Below are 20,570 nucleotides of genomic sequence, written 5' to 3'. Positions count from 1 at the left end.
GGGGGGGCGACCGAGTCCTCTGTCGTGCCATTCTCAGAGCTGTGGGCAGGGTTGTCGGTAGGCTCCTCCAATAACATGGAGCCCTGTTAGGAGAAGGAGGGACAGAGCAGAATTAGTCATTCATATTTTATACTCATTAACTTGTTGTTTCACCTAGCAACCACATTGTTGTATTACACTGATGGCCAATATTTGGTCACTGATAACAGGGATGTGACAGGTGGCCCATGAAATGATATTGTCCACTTAAACAAAACTTTTTTCTTGCCTCTGGAAAGGAGTATGATTTTTGCATTCCATTTGCCGGCTGTATGTTCATAAAACATAATAACAAAAATTTATAAACAAGCACATTAAACAATTATTAATCTGCTTCTTCAAAATAACAACTTTATTTATTTATTCATTGAAAATATTCAATTAAAGACAAAACACTAACAGTGCATTTGTTTTCCCTGCTTGCATAGGCATGCCAGTTGAAAAGCCTGCTGGGCTATGGCGAGTACTGAATTCTTGCACAGAGACTGTTGACAGTGACAGATGTATGCAGCCCTATTAAATGTGTCCTCCCTCTGCTTCCTGACGTCTTTAATCAACTCATGAAGACATAATACCCTATTGCCAATAACAGAGCTAACATGACCTAATCTCTAGGGGGGAACTCTGAGGGAAAACAGTGGGAAGAAGCCATCTGTCACTGCAAGTGATAGTGCTTTAACCCCCACACCTCCCCAGCACGCACTGAAAGCGTGCCATAACTCTGCTTTAATTAATGGACCATGACCTTTACCTCGACCCCGCCTCTCCTTTATTCTTCAGACGCGTGCTCATCATTGTTGCCCACTTTATTTTTCAAACCCCTCAGAGAGTTGGGGGGAGGGCTGTGTCCAGATGGGTCTCGGCAGCACGTGCCGTTGCTCCCGTTGATTAGCCGGTCCATCTGCTAGGGTGCCTCTGAGACCAGAAGGGGCCCCGCTGAGGCCTTAATTGGCTCAATTTGGTTTGTACCCCGTATCACCCAGAACACCCCCACTCCTGATACCCATGAGATTATAAGGATACCTCTCCTGGGACATTACTGAGTCCAACAGATTCTATTCATTCAGCTGCCTGTGCAGATATGTGGCAGCAAACAGGTAGTTTAACCAATAATCTTGGGTGAGCACACGCAGTCACAGACAGAAATCTTCCTTGATAATTTTTTTTTAGGGCAAATGCGTTTTCACTTATAATCTAGCATCTAAAATACATTTACTTATGCAAACTTCCTTTTGTGAAACAACATGTTTGTAGGTTAACCTCTGGTGGCAAACAAAAGCTCAAAGGGACACAAGATTATGTAACATGCTGAGGAGCATAATGCACAGGCAAATAGTGCAGTCACTGTTGTAACCCAATGCCAATACACCATCACCTATGTAAACCTCACCCTATAGAAGACCTTATAAGGGACTGAGATGCCCACACAAGCCTTATTGATACAGGGCAGCGTGTATTAAACATTTACCAAATCTTTAAAAAGATTTTAAAAAGGCCATATACAAGCAATACATTATATAATTTATCTTATTACGTAGTCATTTAAATAAAAATTATTACTTCATCAAAAGGACTTCACACCACAGTGTTTCCTCATGACTAACATCCATCCATCCATCCATCGTCAACCACTTATCCTGCATACAGGGTCGCGGGGGGGCTGGAGCCAATCCCAGCAGACATCGGGCGCAAGGCGGGGTACACCCTGGACAGGTCGCCAGTCTCATGACTAACATGTTTTTTTTTAATAATACAAATGAAAAAATTTAAGCAAATGCAATCTTAAGGAAAAAAAAAGCTAAGCCATGATTTCTCAATATGTTATGTGTAATCTAATAAACAATTTCTAATGGTTGCATTTTCCATTCAGCTCTTTTTGGTTTGTGGTAATTAAGGTAGGTATAGGGAAATACTTACCCACTGTTTTGGTAACCTTTCCACACATAGCATTTTGAAATATTGCTAGGCAAATACATCAAGTTTTGTTTTTATTTCTGTATTTACCTACACAGTAAAGGAATTAAAGGCCTGTCCCGTATAGATACATGTCCCAAATACAGGCAGGGTGAGTTTACTGATTTAAACAAATAAAAGCCCGGGCTATTTATTGAAGTTTTATGGTACTGATGTCATAAACAGCAGAGATCTGAATTACCTCCTCGTTGGGCGCCATGCCTTTGCTCCCTCTGGGCTCGGCTGTGTCGCTGCCCAAGTCCTTGTAGTAGTCCCCAGTGCTGGGCTGCTTGCTGAAGCTCCTTGACCTCCTGTTTGAATCCACACGCCGTAGTTTGTCGTGGGCTTCTCCAGGACACAACTGTTTCAAGGGATGAAAAAGTTTGAGTGAGAAAAATAAACGGTTCAATATACTTTTTGGTTTAACCTACCCATTAGCATCCATCTGCATCTTTTTCAAAATGTTGTTATTAGCACAAAACTGATCCCATATAGACAGAAAAGAGGTTTTTAAGAGAATTACATATTGCCATTTTTGTATTTTAGCACCTTTGAATGTGTGAATAAGATTAAAGCTGAAATGAAAAGTTGATTCCTCTATTAGTCAATTTAGGTGAATTGTGCTTTTTCATGTTTGAATTACCAAACAATCCCTGCTGCCAGCTTGTTACATGTGTGGATTTGCTGCAATATTTTGTCGTACATGATAGGAAATAGAATATATTTGGGTTTTGGATTGTTGGTCAGAAAAAACAAGCAATTTGGAGAAGTCAGCATGGGCTCTCACTATTTACTGGTATTTTACAGAAAAATTAACGAATCAATGAATAAAGAAAACAATTGGGAAATTGTTATAATATGGCTAAACAGTGCTTATGGAATGAGCTTGTACTCTGTGGGACTCCAAACTGTACGACATACCTTAGTAGATTTTGTTGCCAGATTAGCTCTCTCATGTGACCAAAGTGGCCTTATTTGAATGACAGAACAAGGCCTCAGTTCAGTTCGACTGAAACATTAGCATTTATGTTTCATGTAAAGACTGCAGGGTGGGTCACACAACACAAGAGTTCGCATGCAGCTTTTGCACCAACGTTATAAAGACCTTTGTGTCCACAGGGCAGGGTCATAGGTCTTTGAGTTGAGCACTCTCACTTTCTGCTCTGAAAATTATCCTAGACAAACTGGAGCTGTACAGGATACTTCACCCCTTTCCATCTGAGAGTCTTCACTGTATGCTGCTATTAGAATGTACGTGGGTCAGACTATGCATTTCAAAGCAACCATACATTAGCAGTAGATAAGCTCACCTTGCATTTTGAGCAGCTATAATGAATGCAATTTCCTAATGCAAAAAAGCCTTGCATTTGCATTCAGCACTTGGCTCAATAAACGCATTCATTCATTTACTTTTTTCCAACAACATAAATGGCATATGTGGAAGGCTCCTTTTTGTTTTATATTTTCAACAATTAACCTTGAAAGCTGTCAGCTACAAGCATGCCTTAGCCGTGACACCAATAGAGTTACTTTGCCTTTCAAATTCAGGGTTTGGCATCATTTACATTTTATTGCTGACAGACACAATGACTTCTCACGAAATCCAGACTAGAGCCTTAGACATCAAGCAGATGTCCATTGTTAAAGTAAGCGAAAATAATTTACAGCTGACCCCTGACCTCTCCTCCTTTGGTGTCATGTTCTTGCCTGTTTAGTTGTGTTGACTCATGTCTGCTGTCAAAGAAATGGTCCCTGAGCACTCATCAGGTGGCACGGTAATGTGAGCAGGGGGGCGCTACAGATGGTTTGATTGTCATCCTCCAGAGAGGTGGGCCAACAATAGCAAATGTACAAAGCATTTCAGCTGCCCCCTCCCACCCCTCACACAAACGCACACTTAAACAGACCTTTCTTCCCATTATATGGATCTGTCTGTCAGCATAAAGTCATTATTATATAATTGTTTTTATAGTCGTGTTTTTGTTGACTTTATCAATAGTTGCTTAGCCTGGTTGTAGTTTGTGTCATTTCAAAATGAGTAAAAAGTTACATGCATACTTTAGAACAACCTTTTATGACAGAAAGAAAAAGGAGAGTACACAATAAAAACATGACAACATGAGTCCAACAAGTCCAACCATATTACAGCTCGAACAGCTCCAGAACATGGAGATTAGCCAAAATACACAAAGCAACTTGGAATATCTTTGCTCTGATCTGAAGCCCAAACTTTTACATGACATCACTTTTGCCACTGGTAAAAAAAAAAAAGCTTTCTAACCCCTCTTAACCCCTTACCTTAGCATTAAGAATCCTCTCCTGCAGTTCTCTTCCAGTCTGGAGAGAGGCTCATCCACCAAGCTCAGCACAGACAGTAACTGTCACCAAATCCAGAGCGTCTCCTCCTCTCCGCTCAGCGCTATGCCTGTCACTCTACCTGCGCTCTCACTTTACCCACAGGCTTCATCAATAACCTAACCGGCCAGCCACAGTAATAGCAATGATGTCACCACCAGCCCACAGATCAACCACTCCCCAAACCTGCCTCTTATGCAAAACACAAAAGCCCAGGTGCTGCCTTCATCATGGCCAACCTTCCTCAAATCTCTTACACTTTAAGAGTATTAGATTATTATGGCCTTCAGTGCCCCGAATTAGCAACAAAACATTGCAGAAACTACTGTAATCGTGGGTGTGATCTCAAAGTGCAAGTTTTCTGGAGGGGCTACAGTAGGTCTAAAGAATCAAAAACGTGACAGGCAAATGTTTCGTGCCGGGGCAACATTTGACTTCAGTCAAAGCAAATACAGACAAATGAGGTGAGAGCAGCACATAAGGCCTATGTAGTGATAAAAACAACTCACATCTGCATTCACCAGGTTTCCTTCTTCTACTATTGGCCCTGGTGTCCCTGGATAAGGTTTCTGTTCCTTGTCACTATGGCGTCCAAGGTAGATTGTTTTTCCCAATGTATATTGTATCCACTGATCTTTGTTGTTGGCGTTTGTGTGCGTGTGTGTATGCACGCATGTGTGCATGTGTTCCAAGCACTGATAAATTCCCCAGGGTAGGACCCAGCCCAGTTCCTGGACTTTATAACAGCTACCAACAACTGACTTTGCATAGCAGATCTTTACACACAGATCGTTTTTCTGTCTGAACAATTGATTGGTCCCACAATTCTGCTGGTTCTGCAACTCCTTGAGTTTTTATTGTACTTCTGCTTTTAGATGAAACATTACAGCACTGATAACCATTCATTTGGCTGATTTAGAGGTGTGCCATTCCACAATTACTATGCAAGATTAAAACATTATTTCACTGAATATTTTTCTTCTCCTTTAATTTCAGAAATGAATAAAATAAAGACTAAAACAATAGATATTTGAAAAAATAGCAAAGGAATATCACATTTGTAGTGTTTGGTTAAAGCTAAAGTTCAAAAAAGTTTGTTCATAGGACTGGATAGACCTGGTGTCTCACTATCATACTGGAAGACATAGTAACAATCGGGAATTAAATTCTTCATGAGGTGAAAGTGATCTCTCATACTGGTTATCTTCTGTCATTACAATCACGATAAAATAAGGCCACGTAATTACAATGATTTCCGGACAACTCATTTACAATTCAAGTAGAGTAACAACATGCCAACCAGTGCACTTCGCAACAGTACTGAACTACCAGAATCATAACTGAAAGTGTTGATGCCAGTTTTAATTGCTTCTCCTTGTCAGCTCTTTAAACACACCTTTGAATGATGTGAAGCCAGACTAATTACTGGAATTAAGATCAAACCCATCACAACAACCACTGTGTGTCAACCCAGAGGACCTGCCACAGTAATGAGCATCTTTGTTAGCCTCGTTAGCCGTGCTAGCACAATAACATCATTGTGGGCAACCAGACAAGGCACATTGTTACACAAGCGGAACATCCCAACTGATTAGACACAAGAGAAAATGGCAGCTAATGGCCAATTTATTCCAAACATCGTGGTCCTCCTACTTCTTTAGGACTGTTCCATATAGTTCATCATGCCACAGGCTCATTAAAACAGCTTCATCTTTTGAGCTCAAGCAGGAGCTTACCATGTCTTACCTCCATATTGCCAGTGCTGTTTTCCACGTGCCTTAAGTTGCTTTTCACCTTCAAGAACTCAGCTGACAACGGCTCCTGAGGGGGCTGTGGTGCTGGGTAGCTTGGGGGTGGCGGGGGCTCCGGGGGAGACTGTGGGGGAGGTGGGGGTGGATAGGTTGGTGGTGGCGGGAGCTTGGAGGGGGCATCAGCAGGTATCTCATTCTTCTTGAGCAAGTCAGAGCCAATGTCTGGATTTAGCATGTCCATATACGCCTGCATGTCTGAAATGGCTGACTCTGATGCACCTGTGACAAAGACACGGCCCACGTAGGCAGGTTTAATGTAGACTGACTTACTGAGTTTCTCACAGGAACCCACACATGGTGTATTGCTGATTTAAATGTACAACACAAAGCATTAAGTCAACCTTTCAACATTTACTTCAATTGTTACACCATTCAAAAATGAATGAGACACATGAGTTACTCTACTGATGGTCCACCTCTCCATCCATAACAAACTATCTAAACACAGACCACTAGGGTGCAGCACCAGTTTACCATGCACCAATGACATGAAACAAAAGGAACCAAACTGCTGCATGATGTTAGCTTCAGTAAATAGCACTGTTTCATTGCTGAGATACTGTATTTGGCAAGGTTTTATTAATAACTGACAAAAGACAGCAAACCTTATTTCACCGTAAAGTGTTATTATGAGCTGATAAAAAATTTATTTTACTGTTGAGCTCATCAGCTGTTGATATTTCAATTTAAAACAGATTAGGACATTATTTAGAATTAATTCATATTAAAGATGTCATAAAAAGTATATTTCTAGTCACCTCCTTGGTTCACCTTAGAAAACAAAATTCTAGTCTAGAGCATAAAGTTTATTAAAGCTTATTAGCTTTACTACATGTATTGCATACCTGTGTGTGCGACTGTGTTCAGCTGAGCAGGTGGGCCTCGTGACGTTGTTAAGCTGCTCCGTTTCTCCCCAGTGCTGGACTGGCTGGAGTTGGCTGAGTCGTAGTTGGACAGGGAGCTGGATGGTGAACTGATATCAAATTGTGCTGCCTGGCTGGCTGGGGGCATGGTGGTGTTTGGGGACGAGAGGCCAGAGTCCTGCTGCTTGTACTCGAGGTCCACCGAGGGGTCCCGAGACAAAACACGGTGCTCCACACTCTGTCAGAGGTATAAAGAAGTATATCTGTTTTGATGAATAACAATCATATTAATCTATATCTATTATCTATCAATTCGTTCTTATATAATTTCTCATTATTAAAACATGTTTGCTTAATTTAAATTGGATGTAAAGGGGTTCAGTGTCATTACACAAGACACAGTCGATCTCAGTCCCTGTTGACTTACATGAGGAGAACGGAATTACAAGTTTAATTACTGCACACTAATGAAATATCTCACAGCTGATCAAAAAGGCTCTGGGGCCCTCTGCTTTTCCCACAGTGCAGGACTCAGTTGGCTGAATGTCCCTAATGGGAAGAGTACAAGAGGGGGGAAATATGTTTCCCACACACCAAAGAGAGTTCGGTGTGGGGGAGTTATTATTCTTCTGGCCACTTGGGGTTTTCAGTGGGGTGAAGCCGTGGAGGCCACTGTAAGGCAAGTGTTAATAGCTCTCGTAATTAGCAGAGATAAACTAATGTCAGTCAAGGGACATGTTGGCTCAGCGAAAGCAGCAATGTGCACAGTCTTGTGTTTGCCAAGGTTGCATTTTGACTATGGGGACCACCTTAGCACGAAATTACAATTATTAATTATTATGAATATTTAAAATCAAATTTATGACTAATATTACGCAGAATATAGACTACATGTAGCCACTATAGCAGAGATGATAATTCATTATAATTTCTTGCAGAGGATGATGAGGTGGAAGTTTGGCATTTGTGCTACTAATAGAAAAAAAAAACGCAACAGTTCGGATGTGTCCTTCATGAATGTTCTCTGTCTAGAGAAAATGTACTGTATGTTTTTTCCTTTTGAGAGTAGAGCTCCCATTGGACCAATTAGTGCTCCAAAATGCAAAAAACACATCGGTAAGACATATGTCTCCAAGTTTGATGAGAAATCAGCAGTGTCCAAGATATTGTATAATCATCCCAGGATGGGAACCACTGGAGGGGTGCAGGTCGGGTGATTTTTTAAAATGGCAAGTAGCATATCATTCAGTTAAGTTTTTGGAAAATCCAATCAGTGTGAGATATTGTTCATGATGTGAAAATAATTAAATGTTAAATTGTCATTAATTTTGATATTATTCGATATAAAAGTACTTGGGGAACCTCCATTGATTTAATAAAAATCCTGCTGTAATCACAGATTAATTCATAACTTTCTTAAGTAGATAGGATAAACTACATCTATGTTTTTTCTTACGGTCTATTTCTTAAACACGATTCAAAGTTTGTGTACATTAAAATACGTCGATCCTCACAGATAAATTGACTCTAGGTTTGGCCCCTGGCCACAGGGAGGTCAGGATGCATGGCAGCCAGATATGGTGGGCACAGCTGTGTCTCTTACCATGTTCTCTACAGTGCGCAGATACTTGGCACACTGGGAGTGGCCGTTGTATTCGGCCAGGTCTGCTGCTGTGAAGCCGTCCTGGTCCCTGATGCCCAGGTCCACACCATTGACCACAAGGATCTGACAGCACTGGAGAGTGGCATGAGAGAGGCAGAGGACAGAAGAAACACAGAAAGTGGATGAAGTCAGATAACACCTGATTCTTCAATGAACATCATTCACCATAATTTATAGATGTACGGACACAGTCTTGCTCATAAGTTACTAACACAGATAACGGGAAATTAAATATCCTTCCTTCCTGATTACTTTATATCTAAAGCAGAATGGTTAGTGTATGGTTGATATGCTGTACTTTAATATATGGAAATCAAAAGAAACTTAAATAGTTCAAAGCATCTGTCTTTTACCACCGTGTCAAGTGCCAGGTGGAAGCCAGACTAAACCTGTTGTTCTCAGACTGAGCAAGATTTCTGTTGTCGTATTGACTCATGTTTCACTTTCTTAACAATGTTCTCTACAGTCCAGTCTTGGGCCAGCACCCTGTAAGTCAGGGTTGGGGTCAATGTCAAACCCTTCTTATGCATATATATCAGACATAAAGAGCAATGTTCTCTACATTTAATACATGAAGCTTGTGCTGAAACAGCTGACTGACCAAACATGATAAAACAAAATGTTAGTCAAAGTAGTAGGTCAGAGTGGTGGTAAAACCATAAGCTAGAGGGAATTCATTCAAAACAGATGGTTAAGTGTGAAACTCAATATGGATATGTGAGCACTGAAAATCATAATGCTTCTACATAACTTATATGAATATTGTTTACACAAAGTTAAGCTAAATAATCTCTGCAATTGCTTGTACTGAAAAGGATCAGGACAGCCTTTACATTCTAATATTAAAATGCCACTATGTTACATTTCTACTGTATTAATCAACTTTTGAGGTATAACTGGTAAACTTTAAAAAACTGGAGACTGGTATGATAATGAGCAATAATTAAGTAAAAGAAATAAGACACAAACACACACCTCTAGTTCCCCGTTCTCTGCAGCGTCGTGAAGTGGGGTCCCTCCCCAGTTGTCAGTGACAATCTCTCCGCCGTGCAGCAGAAGCCAGCTGAGCACCTTGGTGTGGCCGCGACTGGCTGCAAAGTGCATGGCCGTAGCCCCGTCACTATCCCGGTCTGTCAGGCTGATCTCTGTGAAACTCGTCTGAAGGAGGAAGGATAATGACACAAGCTACAGTCATCTGCTAAAACTTAAGGAATTAATGAAAGCTTCTTTTGGGGAAGAAGTTAGGGAAAATTTGATAAAATGGTAAAAACCTGGTCAGGGGGTAAGGTTTTATATAAATTTGTTGAACAAATGATAAAGCAGTAAAAGTAGCAATTCTAAATATATACACACTACTCTATAAATTTTTTGGATTTCAGACAATCAAAAAAGTTCAATCATGATACAACAAAGTTCTTCTGGTGTTAACAAAGAGACATTTTGGATATGAAATACAGTGTTGAATCAGACTAGAAGTCAAATTATCAATCAGTAATATTTATACAAAAATTATCAAACATTAATTTGCCTGATCATAGACATCTGTGAGTTCATTTTTTACATTGTCTGTGTACCAGACATTTAGTTTTTAATAAATGGAATAGATATATAACAAAGCATTAAGTATGGGGTGCGAATCTAGGAATAAATCGATGTACACGAACTTTGTTTACAAAATATGATCTAAAGTGTCCTGACATTCCAACATACCAGCCAGACGATGACAGTGTTGTGGCCCATCTGGGCAGCCGCATGCAGAGGTGTCATCCCATCATTGGCTCTCATGCTCGGATCCGCCCCACAATCCTTGACCAGGTATTGGACGACCTCCAAATGTCCCTCCTGGCAGGCTAGGTAGAGCGGAGTGGCACCATTCTTAGTTTGGGAGTTGACAAAGCTGTAGGGAAATTAAGCAGTAAGGTAAATAAAGGGACACGTAGAGACCAAATTTCTCTTATGGAGGATGTGTGTTTCAGCCTGTGCTTCCTTAATCACTGAAACCTAAGTGGTTGAGCAGAAACAGAATAGGATATCTGCTGACACCCAGAAATAGTTATTTTCATAAGCAGCCAATACACTAATTGTGTACCCTTCAGACACTGCAGAAAAATGTTTTGCGTTTCAGATTTATCTGAAAGGTTGCATGTGTAAAATGTTGTCTAAAGATAAGAGGTAATTGTAACTGGAAAACATCCCTTTGTCAGTGTCAACATACAGCTATTTTCAGAGCAGACGGCAGTGACGCCGAGCCAAATCCAACTCCCTTCCCTTCCGAATGCCCTTAGCCCCGCCCCTCCCATGCAAAAAGCTCATTCAATGTCTGCATCCCTTCTCGTCCCAGATCTTTTCAGTCACAGCGGGAGGTCAGGGAGTGAACAAGTGCTTTCCCACTAAATCCCATAAGTTTGTGCTTTATTTGGATGCGGACAAATGAGCAGTGAGTCTCCTAAGAGGATTATCACTCCACTGGCTTTGCCCGACTTTGCTTTGTGCTTAACGAAGCGTTGCCAGTTGCTGTGACAGACAGAGTGGGTGAAGAGGAGTAGAGAATGTGAGAGAAATGAGAGGCAGGGCTCAAGGGGAGGGGTGGATCTTGTAGATACAAACATGACCCTGTCAAACTTTCCCTCAAAAGGATGCGGCTCAAGGCCAAAACTCCGGAGACTAAAGACCCTGCATTAAGACAACATGTGGATGACAACGTGTTCATGACCAAATCTTAACATGCAAGGCTGTATCTGCTTATGATCATTCTAGTATTGTAATATTATATGGTCTATCCTGAGCCAAAAAAGAGATACACATTCTTCAAATAACGTCTATGGAAATTGTAAGCACACCAAATACACTAACTCGAACATACTGTATGTCTATCTTGAGGCACAGGCTCGTCTTTCAGGAAAATTGTTAGAATAAGCAAAGGAAGTGTAGGTGATCGAGGGAAAATTTCCAAGTAAAAACAAGCACATCTTAAATTTTTCAAAATAAGAAGGGGAAGTAATCTGCGGTTCTCTTATCAGGAAGTGGGAATACAGGTTAATTATTCATTAGTGTAACCAAAGTGGGCAGAAGTTCACCTGCTCATCGGGGCCTGTGTAAGAGAGAAACCTATATTTGTCATTAATCCTAACCACTTCGCAAGAGTGACAAAGTTGAGTGTATTTGAGGTAAGACAGATACGAGTCTAACAAAGCACACATTGCCTTTGTCACAACTCTCCCTTGCGAAGAGCCTTGAACACTCCACTAAAGAAGTGCTTTTGGAGAACAGGTGTAGATTTCAAAGAGCTAAGAAAGAGGTTAGCCTTGTGTGACGACAAAGCTAGCAAGTGGCACAAGGGGCCACCTACCTCGTCAGTCACTCAGATGAGAGAAAACACTCTTTAAAGTATAGGAGATATTTGATATATTTCCAGTTCAGCTCTGATGACTACTTTACCTCAGTAATTGTCTGTGTACTGTCCCCTCCCCCCAAGTACACTGTTACAAAAACCAAGGTTATCTTCATTACTAGGAAAGTAATTGATGTCGCACTAATGGTCTTCTTGCCTGATAAAGGCTAGTTAGCTTCTCAATGGCTAATGGCTTTTCCTGTCTAAATAATAAAGAATGTTGTGAAAGAAAGTATGCACTTGACTTGAGTTTCTTGTGTATGACATTGTATCAAGGAAATCTACTGATTACATAAAACACAGCTCTTATCTATATCTTCTTTTAGATGCTGCAGCTATTGACAACAGAGCCCCAAAAGAGAACAACAAAATTAAAACACAGACAAGAAAGCTCTAGGGACAAATATTTGATGTGGTCCTACATGAGTTGAACACTTCAAATGTTTAGGGTATTTTTCCTACTGAAGCAAAAACATCCTTGTGTTCACCACAGTACCCACGCATATTGCCAGTTGATCTAGGGAATTGAATTTTGAAATCTGTGGAGGAGCTTGAAATCCTTCCCTTACAGAATTGTACGTCTAAGTTTTAACTTGATAACAACTTAAGTATTACAACTGTACACGCTTAGAAAATGTACAGTTGTAACAGTGTGGGCCCTTGCCCAAATGCTTCTGAAAATGGCATGTTATAGCATTTTCTCAGTTTAAACCTCTTGTTGTAAAAAACGGAACAGAGAGGGTTGTTTTCCAACTTGTACCAAGAAGTTATTAAGAAGATTAGTGCTGAAGAAAATAAGTGCAGTGAAAAACTCTATTCACCTATTTAACCCTTGCTCTCCATGTCTAAACTTAATGCTGTACCCTACCTGACTTAAAGGTACCACAGAATGGAAAACTGTATTTCCCTTGGCATAGTTGAATAAAAAAGAGTGCAGTACATGTAACTGATATACCGTGAGCCTGAATATCCATTGTTTGCTCCTTCATATCTAAATCTTGTGCATGCAAAACACCCTGGAAAAATGAGCAAATGCCAACAAGAGCTAGATGTTTTGTAACATCTGGGATGTTTACAGCTCCAAAGTTACATAGACCAGCCCATGTTCCAGAGTTAGCGGTCATACAAGCTCATGGAGCCACAGCTGTATGTTGTGCAGTGCAGTCTCACAGAAAGTGCTTTGAAGGAAAGGTAAATATTTCCCTCTGATGTCCTCTAGCTGCTCTGTCTCAACTCTGTGATTTATAAATTTCCTAATGGACAGATAGCTTTTCCTTGTTGCTAACGCTACAGGTTGCTAACCACTAGCTGTTGCTAACAGTAGCTTCTGTTATGATGTTTATGATGATGTTAGAGGTGTATAACGTTACACCAACACACCCCAGGCCAAGCTTCCAGTCCAGACAGAATCAGCAATAGGATGGCTAGCTGCAGTGCTAACTGAGTTATCAGCAGCTGCTGATAGCAGTAGTTAGCTGCTAAAGTAACCAGTAACATTTAAACTATATTTTCTCAATATTTTCTCCATCACTTTTGATCCAGTTTCAGTAAAATCGGCCAGCAGCTAGGCCCTGCTCCTCGGTTGTGCTTGGGATAGTTAGCCAATCAGAAGCCAGTGGATGTTCTGGGAGGTGGGGCTTAAAGAGACAGGAGCTAAAGCATATTCAGATAGAGGGTGAAAAGAGGTGCTGAAGCAGTGGACAGTATGAGAAATATAATATACAGGTGAAACTCGAAAAATTTGCATATCGTGCAAAAGTTCATTTATTTCAGTAATTCAACTTAAATATATTATATAGACTCATTACATGCAAAGTGAGATATTTCAAGCTTTTATTTGATATAATTTCGATGATCATTGCGTACAGCTTATGAAAACCCCAAATTCAAAATCTCAGAAAATTAGAATATTACATGAAATCAATAAAAAAAATGGATTTTAAATACAGAAATGTCAGCCCTCTGAAAAGTATAATCATGCATATGTACTCAGTACTTGGTTTGGGCCCCTTTTGCATGAAGTACTGCCTCAGTGTGGCATGGCATGGATGCTATCAGCCTGTGGCACTGCTGAGGTGTTATGGAAGACCAGGATGCTACAATAGCAGCCTTCAGCTCTTCTGCATTGTTCGGTCTCATGTCTTTCATCTTTCTCTTGGCAATGCCCCATAGATTCTCTATGGGGTTCAGGTCAGACGAGTTTGCTGGCCAATCAAGCACAGTAATCCCATGGTCATTGAACCAGGTTTTGGTACTTTTGGCAGTGTGGGCAGGTGCCAAGTCCTGAAGTCAGCATCTCCATAAAGCTCGTTCGCTGAAGGAAGCATAAAGTGCTCTAAAATGTCCTGGTAGACGGCTTCGCTGACTCTGGACTTAATAAAGCACAGTGGACCAACATCAGCAGATGACATGGCTCCCCAAACCAACACAGACTGTGGAAACTTCACACTGGATTTCAAGCATCTTGGATTGTGTGCCTCTCCATTCTTCCTCCAGACTCTGGGACCTTGGTTTCCAAATGAGATGCAAAATTTGCTCTCATCAGAAAAGAGGACTTTGGACCACTGAGAAACAGACCAGTTCTTTTTTTCTTTAGCCCAGGTAAGACGCTTCTGATGTTGTTTGTTGTTCAGGAGCAGCTTGACAAGACGAATACGACATTTGAAGCCCATGTCCAGGACCCGTCTGTGTGTGGTGGCTCTTGATGCAGTAACTCCAGCCTCAGTCCACTCCTTGTGAAGCTCCCCCACACATTTGAATGGCAATCCTGACCATTCAAATGTGACGATCCCCTCCAGGCTACGGTCATCCCTGCTGCTTGTGCACCTTTTTCTTCCAAACTTTTTCCTTCCACTTAACTTTCTATTAATGTGCCTTGATACAGCACTTTGAGAACATCCAACTTCTTTTGCAATTACCTTTTGAGGCTTTCCCTCCTTGTGGAGGGTGTCAATGATGGTTTTCTGCACAACTATCAGGTCAGCATTTTTGAACATTAAAGCATGTAAACATTTTCTATTAGAAACCCTAAATACAAGTGTGAACCCGAAAAATAAGTATTTTAAGGCACATTTAAGAAGTAACCACTCAAAAGCTTGAAAAAGAACTAACTGGACCTCTTTTTGAGCTGCTACATAGATACACTATGAGCATCAGGCTGACTTTTTGTTATTAGTTTATTACTCATATCTTATTGAAATTGTACTTGACTTTTCTGTCTTTTCTCATATATGCTAGCACAGCTACTTGGATACAGGGTGAACTCCTGCCTCATTTTGGAACAAGATCTTTTTTCTGAGGTAAGAATATAAATGTCAGTATAAAATGTATAGTATACTGGACTGTATGATCCATTTGAGTTATAAACTACATTTTCATGTTTGAGCAAGTGTTTTGTAAATGAGAGAAGTTGGAAAAGACTAAATAAGAAATTAGAAGACTGGTGATTTTCCTGTGAGTCCACCTTACTGTATGTGTTTTCAGCAGGAGGTTTAGACTGACTAACTTTCTAGAATATCCTAATGCAGAGGTCTACCCTTCTCAACTGCATGTTGGAATTGTGGTTTGACCAAAGATCTTAATCTGCACTAATTGGTTGCATAACCTGTCTGTAGCCTCTCTCTCGCTCCTCTTTCTCTCTCACCCTCTCTCATTCAGTCTTTTGTGTACAGAGGCTATCAGCAGAGACACAGCACATAAGCCTGTTGGTTTTGGTTCTCTGGGATGGACGTACAAACGAGCTACCAATGCAGATGTAGCTTATAAATCTAACAAACAATAAAATATCGGGAAACAAAAAGCCACATCTGTGCTGTGCAATTGAGTTTTTTTTGCAGACAGATGAATACTGCAGTAATTTCATGGTAATTTTACAATTACAGTACCTGAGCACAGGGGACTTTTGACCTGTGCACATGTCTTTCACAGAAACCTTATCTGTTGTGTTTCACATTTGTAATAGCTTTATCTAAATACAAACCTATACTACAACTATACTATACAAGTAAAAAAAATACCTGCGCAATCATCTCAGTGGGTACTGCAAATACAGTTAAACCAATATTGGTAATTTTGTACATATTTCTGTTCTTACCCAACTAATAAATAGATGTGGTAGTTGTAGTTTTACATGTGAGTTTCAGTGGGTGGTTATAGTAATGACATTTAGGGGGAAATGCATTTCCTGTCAGGGGACTGGGTAAAGACATAGATATGAAATAGAAATAAAAGTCAGTTTTGTTCAAAGCCTAGGTGCTATATGTCTTTTGTAGAGGTTGTTCAGGGTCTTGAGGCTGTGTTGATGTTAACAGTGTGAAATATAACTTTAAACCATTGGTGTAGTGTAATACTGCAATGTGAAAATGCTACAAAAGACTTCAAATGTAGCTGGTGTTTGCTACATGTCTCCCACATACCTAGTAGGCTCTATGTACTTTTACCTCTGTGTATCTCGTTATGTTGTACCGTTACTTGGCTCGCAGTTAGTAAAGGGATGATGTAACAGAGGGGGTCATGTTGTCCTTGTGATTTTTCAAGCAGAACAAACGCCGAGCCATCCAATTACCTCTTAAAACTTACAGATATAAATTTGCAGCCTGTAATAAACCCTGAAACAACAATGCTATCTCTCTTTTGCAAAGTTCAATTATAAACAATGCCTGAGGCTAGTGACTAGAAAGCAGCCCGTCTATTCAAATGGATTTGTTTTCCTCATTATCTTATCGCTGGTTGGTGCTACTGTGTGTCGCCGTGGAGATGGTGGTAAATAGCAACAGTGGGAGTGGTGGTGGAGAAGAGTGAATGGGGCCCAGCTATCAGGGAGCTACCATGTCCCTGAGGCTCATTAAATTTTCAGCAGCTACGCACCTGTCTGGGGTGCAACGAACAGTATTGGAGGTGCAGAGCACAAGGTTAGTACCTTGACAAGCTGCTCATCTTGCTAAGGTCATCAAAGCTAAAGCAGACAAGACTGTTTAGCTTAGAGACTAGCTGTGAATTCATTAGATTTATATATCTTTATGGCAGCAGTTAGTGAGCATTGTTCATCTTTAGGTTGTCTTATCTATCATAATTTACTTTTTTATTGTTTTATAACCCAACAGGTGTTGCTATCAATAATGCTAAACTAAAAAACAAACAAAACAAGGCCAATCTTCTGCCTACTTAACATTACCCAGAGAGATCTGTTCATGTACTGAATTCACTTTAACAATATTGTAATATCAAACAAACACAATCAGACAACAACTAGAAAGATTAAGTGCCATAACTTGGAGCTAATACTTTCCCTCACAGTAATTATTCCAATGACTTTAACTCTTTTATAAAAGATAATCACAGTGATCTGATAATTAGACACTACACATTAAAACTGCAGTTTACAATGCCTATGCTGCATATTTTCTCATATCTCACCTGAGGCTAAGTGTGTATCTAACCGTGGAGCTTTTTCAAGGTACCTTTTCTCTCTCAATACAGTTTTACTAACTTCAGACATTTCATAGGTTGCATAATAACAGTTGGATACTGGGGCGTTAATGCTGCCAAATCCGCACTTAAATTACATTTAAAAATGGGAGCGCAGTGACCCTAACCCTGCCTCCTTTTTTATCAGATATTACCTACAAATGATCTGGTTGCTGCTTATAAAGAGTCTGTGGTGTTGAGTTGTGCCCTTCCTGTCCCTACAACTCTGTGTGCTCAGTGATGCTTCCCAGTAAAGACAATTCAGTCATTCTAACGCCTCACCCTTGTCTTTTGTGATGTGATGGTCCATATGGGAGGGTATTATCTCTACAGGGCACTGGTGGGTCTGACAATGCACTGATTAGGGATGATCATACACACAAATACACACACTTCTTACTAGAGCCGCAATGACTATTACTGATAACAAAAATATTAGATCATACACTCATTTTATTACTCTAGTGCAGCTGTACAGAATGGAAAATATTCTAGCTAGAGTACCTAAACAGCACACGAGGGTTATGGTAGTGTGCATTATTTTGGGAACGTAAAATCCCTAAGAGGGTTTTTTCTAAATGAGATTTGAACACAAAGTATTTGGATTGCGACACAGGTATCAAACAAGCAAAGTTCTGGTTGCTTCCCACCAGTGCTATAAATACTACCTACAGTATGAGCCCACAGCTGATCTACTGACCAAAACTCCGGCTGGATCTATATCAGTCCTGATTTGTTTGGTATGCATCAGAAAAGAGTGAAATTGTTGCAATCTTGTTTATCATTTAACAACGTCAGACTGTTCAAGTGCCAGCAGTCTGAAATCTGAATCTGAGCAGTGGATCTACATCAACCTGTCTCAGTTACAAACACTAGGAGAAAACTGACCACAGCACACAAAAATAAAAGTTGTCTTTTAAAATCACATTTGCGCTGGAGTCTTCACAGGTGAAGGGGGTGTTGAAGGGCACCAGGTCAAAGAAAGATGGTAGTAGTGAGTAGAGTAGATGAGAGTTTAGTTTTATCCTCTGCATAAGTAATATAAAATAACTTTTATATTGATTTGGCTGTATGTCGTTAAGCTGTTATCTGTTAGACTGTTGCAAAGAAAACACCCGCACACTGTCTAACTTGCAGAAAAAAATTCTGAGTGATCTATACTAGATGGCTGTAGATTTCTGTATATTGAATGTATACCAAAAATATAATAAAATGCATTCATGGACAGATATGTTCTCAAATCTTGCTGGTAATGTATACATCAATAGATAAATAGAGGAAATAGGATAATAAACACATGTGACCCCACAACAGATTCAAGACAATATTATCATACTTCAATAATTTAAGTGTTAAATAACAATGAAATTTATACAAAAATAGGAAAAGAGAAAAAAGCATATGCTTTGTTACTTAAGATTCACCTGAGGGTTTCCCTGTCCAGCCCTAAACAGTCCTGGATACGTATGAATATGCACATATATTATTTTGTGTGCTGTTGATTGTGTCCATTTATATATGTATGCACTAATGCTGCAAGTAAATTTTGAGGCCCTGAGTTGATTTTTGCACCTATATAATAATGTGGAGATTTTTAGGCAACATTTATAGTGATGACTTTTGGTAATCTCTTTTCCTATTATTCTATAGATTTTATTCTTATTTAACACTTAAATTATTGAATTATGATATTGTTGTCTTTTGAAACTATTGTGGGGTCACATGTGTTTATTATGCCATTTCCTCTATTTATCTATTGATGAATGTATTTTATTATATTTTTGGTATACATTCATTATACAGAAATCTACATCCATCAAGTATAGATACGATATAGTATTGTTAACGATATAGTATTGTTACCATAGAGATAGTCATATGTAAGCTTAAACTAGATCTTTATGACTGGAAATGTGAATGACTGTTTTATAATGGTTGCCTTATTTTATGTGGAAGTGGGTGATTGGTGTAGACAAACAAGTCACCTCTTACAAAAGATGGCTTCACAGTATATAACACCATTTGCCTGACGAAGGTCTAGCACCGAAGCATTGCAACCTTTTGCAAGTTAGACAGTGTGCGGGAGTTTTCTTTGCAACTTAACAGATAACAGCTAAACGAAATCCAGCATGACCATCATGAAGTGATACTAGCATTATATCGTGTGTATTACTAAATATCACACTTTGTTTTAAAAATATTTACATAAAATCTTGTAGAATTACTGTGTGTGTTTTTTGGCACGTGATCAATGACACCTAGCCTGATTTTAGAGATTGTGTTCTTAACAAAAGCATTTTCAATCCCTGTACAAAAGATTAACTTAAACCATATTAAATCACTATTAGACAACAGCAACTTAAGAATCAGAACTGAGGATAAGTTCAGATTTTGAACACAGTGAAAGGAAGCTTAAAGCTGCTGTAAAGACAAAACCATGTTGCTCTTACTTTGGGCTGTGCCCCAGTAACAGTCGGAGAGAGGGCAGGTCTCCCTTGGCAGCAGCATAGTGAACAGGTAGGGCGCCTGTGTCGGTGGAGGCCCCGGGGTCAACCTCACCACACTTCAGCAGCCAGTCAGTGATCTCATGGTGACTGAAGCGGGATGCAAGGTGGAGAACGGTGGCACCAGAACAGTCCCTGTGCTGTTAATCAAACAAAAAAATAAAGCTGAAAATTAAACAATTGTGAAAATTGTTATTTTCTTTTTCCTTTAAAAAAAGTTAATAATCAAAATAATTTCATGAATTAACTGTTAAATATACAGTACTGTATGTTCCTGTAAAAAACAGCTCATAGTTTGATTCCACATTATGAAATTAGGATTTAAACTATAGTAACATGAAAACTTTTGTATCTTCAACCTGCACTGTTTGGCATCCAGAGACCCCAGCAAAGTCATGTTAGTAAGCTAGCAACCTTTAAGGGAATGGTGCCTCTCTACCAGTTCATTTTATAGAATATATTGTTACTGTATTTTAGTGTTCACTGTTGAAATTAAGTGGATAGAACTCCTTGTGCTGTGTGAGA

At 39.8% G+C, this 20,570-nt stretch overlaps 1 protein-coding gene across 1 annotated transcript in view; it reads right to left on the bottom strand.

Annotated features, from left to right (window-relative positions):
* espn (espin) overlaps positions 1-20,570 on the bottom strand; it is a 44,417-nt gene that overhangs the window by 19,520 nt on the left and 4,327 nt on the right. The window contains exons 3-8 of the mRNA XM_046056738.1: positions 10,395-10,581; positions 9,660-9,842; positions 8,625-8,756; positions 7,004-7,259; positions 6,094-6,377; positions 2,195-2,353 (exon numbers count right to left, since the gene is read on the bottom strand). Of these exons, the coding sequence (XP_045912694.1) occupies positions 2,195-2,353; positions 6,094-6,377; positions 7,004-7,259; positions 8,625-8,756; positions 9,660-9,842; positions 10,395-10,581 (1,201 nt within the window). The remainder of the gene's footprint in view (positions 1-2,194; positions 2,354-6,093; positions 6,378-7,003; positions 7,260-8,624; positions 8,757-9,659; positions 9,843-10,394; positions 10,582-20,570) is intronic.

The sequence above is a fragment of the Micropterus dolomieu genome, linkage group LG08 (assembly GCF_021292245.1).
Source record: "Micropterus dolomieu isolate WLL.071019.BEF.003 ecotype Adirondacks linkage group LG08, ASM2129224v1, whole genome shotgun sequence".
NCBI lineage: Eukaryota > Metazoa > Chordata > Actinopteri > Centrarchiformes > Centrarchidae > Micropterus > Micropterus dolomieu.
The sequence above is the reverse complement of the archived record's forward strand: the minus strand, read 5'-3'. Positions and strand labels throughout refer to the sequence as shown.